General features: G+C 30.5%; 1 protein-coding gene across 4 annotated transcripts in view; it reads left to right on the top strand.

Moving 5' to 3' along the window:
• Positions 1–11,808, top strand: part of LOC111621304 (protein Malvolio-like) — a 61,243-nt gene that overhangs the window by 19,650 nt on the left and 29,785 nt on the right. For all 4 annotated transcript variants that reach the window (XM_023363391.1, XM_023363398.1, XM_023363407.1 and 1 more), the window contains 2 exons: positions 5,768–5,808; positions 10,350–10,474. In XM_023363391.1, the coding sequence (XP_023219159.1) occupies positions 5,769–5,808; positions 10,350–10,474 (165 nt within the window). In that variant the 5' untranslated portion in view covers position 5,768. The remainder of the gene's footprint in view (positions 1–5,767; positions 5,809–10,349; positions 10,475–11,808) is intronic.

Below are 11,808 nucleotides of genomic sequence, written 5' to 3'. Positions count from 1 at the left end.
TGTATAGCCTTGCCCTCCACTTTTCGAATTAGCTGCAGCTGCTTCTCTCAGCGATATTTCTTGAGAAGAAATCTTACCTATGGAAAATTTTCTTTACAAATTACGAACTGATTACGGGTATAAAGCTGCTTGAGGGTATCATTTTTGTTTGCTAATTTATAAAAGTCGGAGTCTTCTATTCTAACAACAACTGCCAACACATTTCGGGCATCTGTACGGCCACGGTCAACATCAGGGACTTGTATTTGTATGGTATCGCCAATTTGAGCAGAAGGAAACGGCGAAGAATTTGGCGACAGACTGTTGCCTCTCCGTCGACATCGGCTTCTCAGGTATCATTTCGACCTCCACCAAAGCTTATCAGTGCTTGTCGACATACACCGGCGATTGTTCGAATGTATAATAATATAACAAAATATTCGGTCTTTCACCGACGTATTTTGTATGTGTCGGCATTCACCGGAGAATATCGACATTCTCTAATTTCGGTCTTTCACAGTAACAACTATATAGAATGATATGTAATTGAATGATTTTTATTTGTTATCAATACTTAATCAATTTAATGAGAAAAATTTGTTCAAAATATCAAGTCAGATCATTGAACTCATATCTATGCTTAATTTGATCAATATTAAATATATGAATGATACTTTCAGAATATGTAAGGTACAGTACCATACATTCCAAATCAATCAAAAATGAATAAATACTGTCATCATCATTTGTACTTTTTTACACTCATTAAAGTTATTATAGGATCACTTAAAAATATAAAATATAAAAATATACAGTTTTACTTTTATATATTTTAAAATCGTTTTTATATATTTTATCTTCTTTATTATGGAAATAACTTAGAATTCACTTGTAATAAAGCATTAAACTTAACAGGTTAAGTTTAATGCTTTATTACAAGTGAATGACAAGACCTGCAAAGTTTTACTTGTATGTCATTCAAATTAGCATACAAAACCTTTATATTATAGTAAGTTCAATATATTTGTCTGAAACTTTAATCTTAATATGAAGACACTAAATACACTTTACACACTTTTCTAGAAAGTAAATTTAATCAAAACAAATGTTTAATCTTATTTTCCTCAGTCTTATTCAAAAGTTTGACATCAGATTTTGAAAGTCTCAGAACAGTGAAAATTTCATACTCAGTGAAAGATTTGAGCTTGTCAAAAATCTTTAAGTTAATTTGGCACATTTTATCCTCAAGATGTTTCTACGGAAAGATATCTAAAAAATTTAGATCCACATAATGTGTGCAAATCAATTCTCTTCTATGGTACTTTCCATTATGCAATGATCATTGGGGTTGAAGACAAATATATTGAACACATCGTAATATACTGTAAATGGCTTCAAATGCAGATTTGAATGATTTTTTGAGTAAGACTTTAATATTCAGTTATAATAAGGCATTAAACTTTAGATGGGTTTTAAATAATCTTTTATCTTCTGTAATAGACACTATGTGAAAAATTTATGTTATTATTTTCACTAAAGATATAAGTTTTTGAATAATTTATCTTAGAAAGCTTTAAGATAAATAAATTCTCATATTAGAGTCATTTGATATTTTAATTTTTGAAAAATAAGATAATGTTTTATGACTGAGAAATCAGAAACTTTATTTTTATGTAAAATTTATAATGGCATTTATCTATTAATTTATGATATTTAATTTAATTTTCTGTAATTTGTAAATATTATTTTTTTTATAGAGAATGATCATCATATATTTTTTCTCTTACTCTTATGTATGTTGATTGTCATTACTTGTTTTATTTTCCATTGACTTAATATATCTGAAAGACAAAGTCCAGAGTTACTAAAAGATATTTATGATTGCATTCTACAAAAAAAATAAAGAGAACACAGTTTATAAGTAGCACAATATATCAGTATTTTATAAGATAGTAAAATAAGGAGAAAGAAATGATAAATATTAAAATGATTCTGTAGTTATATTTCGATACACTTTTTTATTTAGCGAGATAAGATTATTTTTAAAATGTTTTAAAAAACAATTCATAGTTTGTACTTTAGTTTATATATATATAGACTATATATGTGTGTGGGTGTGTGTCTGGAAGGAGAGATCATAAAGCGGTCCAGGTAGAATAGCTTGTAATGTATCTGCACAGTAAGCAGAAGTTGCAGATTCAAGTCACACTCCAGGCCAATCTTTTCCTTCTAAAATTTTAGAAAATTATTTAATTAATCTACTTTGATTTTTAATTATTAATATTGATACAAAATGTTGACCTAATTTCCTTCCTTTACTCCAATTCTATTTTAATCATTTTTTTATAGTCTGAAAATAACACAGCTTAAATTGATTTAAATTAAATATGCAAATTCCTGTGTTACATTTTACAATAACTTGTTTTACTGAAATTAATATAGTATATAGGGTAGTTTGATAGTTTGAGTATGGTAAAATCTGCATAAACTAGAATCACATGGTACTGAATATTTTTTCCAGTTTGACAGGTTTCTGTTTTGAACAGGCTTTTTTAAGATAGAAAATTGGTCCATTTCAAAAAAAAAATTTTCCCATTTAGACTGGTTTCCATTTTATTCAGATTCTGTTTTGCATTAGTTTTACTGTATATGTAGATTTACTTTACTAGGAAAAAGTCTTATGTAAAGAAAGATTTATGTAAAATAAGATGTATTTGTATTGTGTTGTATGAGAAAAATTACTTTTATAAAAAATTCATTATAAAATCAGCTTGAACTTTAACTGGAGTTCGGATAACATACCACCATAGAATTTTTAATGTTTGATAAACAACACAAAATAAGAAAATCGAGTGTAAAAAAGCAAGTACAATTAATTAGATAGGATAAAGAATAAATTTGAAAGTAAATAGAATGGAATTGATATTTAAGTAACAATTTGAAATTAATTTAAAGCTGTAACTTATAAAATTTATAATGCACTTGACATAATGACATTTCACATCAGTTTCGATCATGCCATACAATATAGTAAAAAATAAAAAACCAATAAGTTGTAAATGTTGTTTACTATGATTTTATTTGAATTCTTGATTTTGTAAGTCTTCTTAATTTTGCATGAAAATATGCTGTTATTTTAGTTTTTATAAAATCTAATTAAATATAATGATAATTTATATTTATATTATGAGTGCATGCTGTTTCAAAATTGCACAAGATAAGATTTTGTATGAATTACAGTGCATTCAATAATGATAAGAACACTTGGTTTTTAAATTTATTTCAGATGGAGAAATAGATTTTACCCATATTTAATTTTATGAATTTCAACATGTTTTTACATTTACATACAAAGTATCAAGTTCTAACATAAATAATAGAATAATTTTATTCAAGAAATGAGTTTCTTGAAGTGTTCAATAATTATAATACCACTTGTGAATAATAGACAGAAAATAATATTTTTCATGTTATTTATGAAAGGTAATAACCAGAATGCCCTCTTATGTACAATTACTTTGAAAACTCTGTCCATAATCAACTCAATCAACTTTTGAAGAAAACTCTGAGGAATTTCCTTCCATTTCTCAATGATTGCAGTCTCAAAGTCTGTGATGTTAATATATTGCTTTCATTGGCATAGATTAATCTGACTAAAAGTCCCCAGACATTCTCCATAGACTTCAAATTCAGTGACATGACTGGCCAATCTATGACTTGAACCCCATTGGCCAGAAATCATATCCAGGTAATGTTGGCTGTAAGGATGAGAGTGTTATCTTGTTAGAACTGCCACTGATGATCTCACAGTCTTTCTTGAAAGGAAAGTAGATGCATTTCTAGCTGCTTGAATGTATCCTTTAGCATTCTGTCTTCCTTCAGGAAAGGCAATATTTGTTTTTCCTCATTCTCCAAAGGCAGCCCAAACCATTATGGAACCATCCAAGTACCTTAAACCTGTTACTGGTGTGTAAGTCCAAAAAAAGGAAAAAACAAAAAAACAGTACTTCACAAACGTTTTTGAACCAATTAGAGGTTCTTATTCAGGTGAAATGACGAATTTCTGATAGAACACAAACAAATAGAAACATGATGATTTGAAAGTTTGTTTGAATTCGTGTTTCATGCAGAACATTGTACTAGGCACGTGCTCTCTTGCTGGTGGCATTTGTTGAGATTTACAGGTTGCTGTCCATTAGCACCTGCCACGCTACCGACAGGGTCAATTCCTCCTTGTGGTTGATACATGTGTCGGTGAGGCTAGATCTATAAATACAAATGGCCTCTAACCATCTTAAATGTTCTGTGCATGGTGAGGTGAGGATGACCCTTGCCTGAGGCCGAGAGAACATTTGTATTTATAGATCTAGCCTCACTGACACATGTATCAACCACAAGGAGGAATTGACCCTGTCGGTAGCGTGGCAGGTGCTAATGGACAACAACCTGTAAATCTCAACAAATGCCACCAGCAAGAGAGCACGTGCCTAGTACAATGTTCTGCATGAAACACGAATTCAAACAAACTTTCAAATCATCATGTTTCTATTTGTTTGTGTTCTATCAGAAATTTGCCGTTTCACCTGAAGAAGAACCTCTAATTGGTTCAAAAACGTTTGTGAAATACTGTTTTTTCATTTTTTCCTTTCTTTTGGATGTACACACTAGTAGCAGATTTAAGTTACCTGGATGATTTCACCCCAATGTTGTTTTGATCTAGACATTATGGAACTCCTACCCATTTGTCATTTGGAGTAGATTTCCTTCTCCTTTCCTAAATCATGCCAATAGTACTGGTAATCAACAGGCTCATTTAAATTGAACTTTTTCCTCCACTGTTCCTTCCAGGTCATGTTATTTCTGGTTCAAGGCAGTTTGGCAGCCTTGTGCCTATATATAAGCTTTTTCCAATTTTCTTTTGGAGTATTTGAGATGATTGGCAGCATGAACTATGCTCCAAACTATTCCTAAGCTTACTCTATATTTGGGTTTTGCAGCAATATTTCTGGGAGCTTATTCCATTCATAATTTCCCTTAAAATTTCTTGCAAGAAGTAAGTTTTTGCAGCCTGCCAGAACTCTTTCTAACTCCATATTCTTCATCTAATTTTAAATAATTCCTGATCATGCAAATTGATTTTCCTGTTTTTTTAATGACAGATCTTACTGATTTTCCAACTTCATTTAAAATACTTATTTTACTTTTTTCAAATGCTGAAAGTATCTTGCTCTTACCTATTTTGTCCTTTTGAATTAACAATGCTGTGCTGAACATATAGACGACAATTTTAGTTACCATAGCAACAATAATAAATATCAGTAGTTAGATGACTTGGTGTTTAGATATCCAGTTAAACTTATTTAAAAATTAAGTTAAAAAAATATATAAGAATTCAATAATGATAAGAACAATCAAAAATTTAACACTTTCATTTTTTGAAAGTCATTTTTCTGTGAATAATTAGCCTGCTAATTTATTTAGAATTGTAACAGTTAATGTACAAGTGCGTCTTTATGAAAGAAATAAGTGACAACAATCAGAAAGTAATAGCTCCTAGAACTTTCAAGTTATTCATATATGTTGCCAGTTCTTATCTTTTTTGAATGCACTGTACACTAGAATTGTAGGTATACAGGATTAAATTATACTTGCAGTTTCAGTTGTAAAATGTGATGCATCATATTTTTTCAAATGATAAAATTAAATGAAATTAGATTTTTAATAGCTTTTAATATATAATTCTATTTTAAAATAACTAAATAAAACCATTTTTAATTTGTATTTGTAGAATGGCACATATAAATTCTATCAACAATGATAGTAAAGAAGGTAATTCTTTTTTATTTTGCTATTTTTAAATTATTTAATTAATTAGTTTATAATAAATTATATATTGTTTGAATAATATTTCTTTTCCATTTTAGTTATTAATTAAGATAGTTTTTAAATTTTAAGCGTTTTTCAATTTTGGGCTAGTTTTATTTTTCTAGTCCCTCTTCAGTGCTACAGGAAATGCACATTACAAACACTGAGTTGATAAATACGAGGGCTGTTCGGAAAGTTCGCGGCCTTGCCTATATGCGGCGCTGCGATCAATTTAATTTTTGGCGGGAATAATTCAGCCATCTTTGCTAAAAATACGATACCAATTTCCGCTTGATTTGTAAAAAAGTTTTGCCACGACAGCTTAGCAGATAGTCAGTGTGCACATGCTTTGTCAAAAATGGAGAAGACGGAGACTCGTGCGGTCATAAAATACCTGACGAAAAAAGGGTTGACCCCATCTCAAATCAAAGCTGACATGGATGAAGTTTTGGGAGAGTCTGCTCCTTCGTACACCACTGTGAAAAAATGGACAGCCCTTTTTAAATCTGGCAGAGAGAGTGTGGAAGATGACCCTCGCAGCGGACGGCCGTCAACTGCTGTCACTGAAGAAAACATCGACAAAGTTCACGATTTGGTATTAGCAGATCGCCGTTTGAAAACGCGTGAGATAGCTGAGACAACAGGCATCTCTGTCGACCGAGTGCACCACATCCTAACCGAAGATTTGGGTATGACGAAGGTCTCAGCAAGGTGGGTGCCGCATCTGCTGACCGCCGAGCAAAAACGTGTTCGCACTTTGATGTCAAAGGAGTGTTTGGACTTCTACCAGAAAAACCCACAGGATTTCTTGCGTCGGTTTGTGACTACTGACGAAACGTGGATCCATTACTACACTCCTGAAACAAAAGAACAGTCGAAGCAATGGAAACACCACAGTTCGCCACCACCAAAGAAGGCAAAGACAGTTCCATCAGCGGGTAAAGTGATGGCCTCGGTTTTTTGGGATGCTAAAGGCATCATCTTTATTGACTACCTAGAAAGAGGAAAGACCATTAATGCTGTCTATTACTGTGAACTTTTGGAAAAACTGAAGAAAGAAATCGAAGAAAAGAGGCCACACTTGAAGAAGAAAAAAGTTCTGTTCCACCACGATAATGCACCTGCACATTCCGCCAGAATCACTGAACAAAAGATAAACGAACTTCGCTTCCAATTAGTTCCACATCCACCGTACTCACCTGATTTGGCCCCCAGTGACTTCCACCTTTTTCCAAACCTAAAAAAATTCTTGGCTGGAAAGAGATTCCACTCAAATGACGAAGTCATCTCTGAAGTGAACGAGTATTTTGCACACCTTGACAAATCGACCTATTGTGATGGCATAAAAAAGCTAGAACATCGCTGGAATAAGTGCATTGCTAACAGAGGAGATTACATTGAAAAATAAAAAAGTTTTAACATTATTTTGTTTGTTTATCTATGTGAGGCCGCGAACTTTCCGAACAGCCCTCGTATAATAGCATGAGTAGAAATGTCAAGTAACACAAGGAAACACTTTTTACAATACCTTTAAGAATTTCACCCACTTTTTTTCTTAAGCTAAATTGTTACACTCATACAGTACTTCTATTTACAATGTTAAAATATCTTTGTGGGAGTAAAATGCATTACAATGAAACAATGTCACTATAAATAATAATACAATCATAAAACTCAGCAACAAATAAGTAATATAAAAACTTTTAAAAAGTTTCTTACAAAAATATACATACAGGTTTTTTGTGTTATATTCTTTGAAAATATTCCATTCTAACACTAAACAATAGTTATGTATTGTATAAATCCTTAAATGGTAATTTACACACAATAACTTTTACATACATTCAGTGCTTGGTTTTACAAAACAATTTACTGGTTTATTGTCACGCCCTCTATAATGTCGTACTATAGTTGTTCAATTTGCATGCCATTAGAGATATTTATTAAATTATTGTCATTATGTTTTATAATTTCAATATGTTTTTTAAATTTTCTTTTATACATATTTTTCTCTATGTGCAAGATTTTAATATTATTTCTATCAATATTACAGTTACTAGTTTTGATATGGTTATACCAAGGAGAGTTGTTATACTTTAATCTAATGGCTGCCTCATGTTCTTTGATCCATAATTCTAAAGCATGTCCTGTTTCACCTATATAATTTTTTGGATTTTGCAATTACAGTTGATTTTATAGACAACACCTGTTTTTGTCAATTTATCATTATTAGACTTACATGTTTTTAATCTATCAATATGTACTTTATGTGAAATTTTATTGGTTATTGGATAAAGGAGTTTCTTAACCTGACTTGCTGTAAGATAGTCTACCAAAGGAATTATTTTGGATTAAAGAGACAACCATTCACTAAATATATATTTGATTAATTTTTTTGTATTTTTCTTGCAAGAAATTTAAGTTCAAGAAAAAACAAATGAACTTCCAACCTAATATGTATGGTCAATTCTTGTGTGGTAAATCTAATTTTCCTTATAAAATGTTCTTTATTTTAGCATTTAAATATATTAGTTATACTCACTCAGAATATAGACATTATTAGGCTATCCTGGTGGATGTTAGACAATACTTGTTTATTCTGCATAATTTTACCATTAAGCCACACACCAATGTATCTATGATGATTTTGATTATTTTATAGTAAAATCTGTGTAAGAGTCATTTTCGCACTTTAAGGCCAGCACAAACTAGTCAACTGTCAATGCTGTCACTTTCAATGTGACATCAGAGGCAATTGTTATGGTCACATTGTTGTTTTCACTCAATGATCTGACAATGTCATATCTTTTGATATCACTTGATGACATAGTTTTAATGAATCAATGAACATTTCATTCAATCCTCTATAGACAGTTGCTCAGTAGTTTGTTTGTAAAATGGCAATGATCAGCGACAACAATTTGTTGATGTTAGCTTCAGCTGCTTCCTTTTGGCATAAATTTAATAAATAAATAAAAACGGGAACCCAATAGAGAATGGATTTGCCATTGTGATATATACATAATTTTTATAATTTAATAAAAACAATGAAACTCTTTATATTTTTACATATATGAAAATCTATCAAACAGTTTTGTTTTGTAATCCTAGCATGGCAATGATCAGCGACAACAATTTGTTGATGTTAGCTTCAGCTGCTTCCTTTTGGCATAAATTTAATAAATAAATAAAAACGGGAACCCAATAGAGAATGGATTTGCCATTGTGATATATACATAATTTTTATAATTTAATAAAAACAATGAAACTCTTTATGTTTTTACATATATGAAAATCTATCAAACAGTTTTGTTTTGTAATCCTAGCATGTCAAAGCCATTGTTGAAATGAGACAAAGATCACAGCACAAACATGTGCAAGACTTGTTTGTGGTATACAGTGCATGTTCCTTTCTTGCAAACTTTTAACTGTGCATGACTGTCTCCCAATCATCACTGAAAAACCCAACATGTTTGATCCAAGAGTCATCAAAGGGACTGTCTACTTTCCATTGAAGAATATGATGTAGAGTGACATTGAGTTAATGACTGTGCAGTTTATGATTGAATCTACGACAATGTAATAAATTTTGTTTAATGACACCTTTAACCAGTTTGTGCTGGACTTTAGACTTATCTGTCCCTGTCTCTGTCCTAATTCACTTCCTGTTCTTCCTTTCTACTTTCTACCATGTGACTAATGCCCAAATTCATCTGGAAAGGAATTGTTTTTCATCATGACAACACAATACAAATGTCAAGTGTACTTTTATACAAAACAATAAATTCATTCAAATAACTTCAACATAAATAATTCTTAACACAAATTTTGCAGTAAATATATTTTATACAAAATCATATTCCAAGACTGCTATTTAATATCAGGCTTATTGTACTTAGATAGGAAACACATAGATCAAAAGGAAAATAAACTCGTTTTTTCTTTCTCATCTATATATTTTATTGTGGAATGCATTTCAGAGCAAGTCCTCCAGCCATTACATAGAAAAATTACAAAAAGAAGTTGGACATCTATAAGTGATAATTTTTCATTACAAATTATATTAAAAAAAATGTTTTTTACAACATAAGAATACAAAAAAACTGAACTTACGTTTATGTATAAATTATATATTACATACAGATATATAAATTTCTATAGTGAATGTAAATATAAAGTTAGTTAGTTCCTTTAGTTTATTTTATTTATTTATTTTTAATTCTTTCCACCTTGTGGGCATCAAGAGGGCTACTTTAGTTTATTACCAACATTAGTTTGTTTCATACATTGAAAAACTAGATATTAGTGATTTAGCTATTCATTGATATGAAACTATATTATATTATATACTATAGCTTATTAATTTGAATACAAAATCATTTAAGCTTAAAATGATTGTGATGCAATTATTCTAAATATCTTAATATTTTTATACAGAAGAAATAAAAATAATTTATTTATGATTTTATAATAAAAAATCCAAAAATATAAAATTTTTTAAATAGGAGATGTTAATGAAATCGAGGAAAATAAAAGTATTCATTCAACACCTGACGAGCATAGTAATTTAAAAGGCGATGATAATGACACTTATTTTCAAGAAAGAATATTGATTCCAGATGATGGAAATGTAAGTAAAATATTTATAAATTAATGTTGTTGTGTATTATGTAGATGCATATCTTAATACTTTTTTATAATGTTTCTCTTGAGGTTGTATTATATTTATTGCATTTACCAAAAGTATTTTTAATTTTTTCTACTCTGAACCAAAAACCTTTTTCATTCTTATCATGTTCACTTTTGACAGAAATGAAAAATAAGTCCAACTGGGACAACTTGGTAGTGAGGAACAGGTTGAGGTCAAACTATTCTTGGATAGAAATTCCTAAGGATCAAAGGCACATTTAGTATTTTAAAATGATCGGATATTTTATATAATATATATATATATAACTATAACTCCAACTGTGCTTACAAGAAATATTCATTTTAATTTCTTTCCTCCTTTCTTCCTGTTTGCATAGATTTTCCCTGTGTTGCTGAACTCATGCAATGTCCATTACGGTGATATCTTGGTTTTCGTCGATAATCTGTCAGAAAACAATCAGTGAAATCCAAAACCAATGAAAACCGAGGCAATTATTTTTATACGAATCAATGTAAATCTAATTAATTTGTTATAGATGCTCCAAAATACATACCAAAAACACATTTTATAGAGAATAAATATAGTGTTTAATACTAAAAACAATAAGAAATTAATATAAAATGAATATAAAAGACTAATATGTTGGCCTCTGAAACAGAAATGCCATTTGGTTTTAATTGATTCAAATTGATAACAACTGTTCGACGTCTTCAATTGTTTGTGATCTCTGTTTCATTACCACGTTCACACCTTTCACTACATTAACCTCATTTATTGCTACCTTTTTTGCCGTAATGAAACATATTGTGGATGGCGACTTCCCGTACAGTACATGCAGCCGATTTCAGCAATCTTAATTTCGCTCTCGTATTTTTCAATGATTTCCTTCTTCACCTCGATCATGTTTCTGGCCAAGGGCTGCTGGCTCTGGAAACTTTCTTTCATCCCATGATGGAGCTAAAAGGAGAGGAAAGCAATGGAATTGTTTGGCTAGACATGCATGGGATAAAGCTCACACAACAAGAAACAATGCCACACTGAGCAGGAAAACACGTGGGTCGCTCTTTGTTTTCGCAAAATTAGCAGAAAATTTCGGATTTCTCTGCTGACTAAATCCAAGGCAATCAATGAAAACCGAGACAAATTTTTCATGGAAAAACTTTACAAAAAGTGAAACTGACAATAACTGAAGTCAACGAAAACCAAGGTATTACTGTATTTGTATTTAAAATAACAAAATCGATTGCTTTTGATATTGATATGCTTTTGATTGCTTAAGATATGTTAGTACTATACACATCTAGGATTGGATG

The sequence above is a fragment of the Centruroides sculpturatus genome, unplaced genomic scaffold (genome assembly GCF_000671375.1).
Source record: "Centruroides sculpturatus isolate CEXI.00-Female unplaced genomic scaffold, Cexi_2.0 scaffold45, whole genome shotgun sequence".
In the NCBI taxonomy this organism is placed as follows: domain Eukaryota; kingdom Metazoa; phylum Arthropoda; class Arachnida; order Scorpiones; family Buthidae; genus Centruroides; species Centruroides sculpturatus.
The sequence above is the reverse complement of the archived record's forward strand: the minus strand, read 5'-3'. Positions and strand labels throughout refer to the sequence as shown.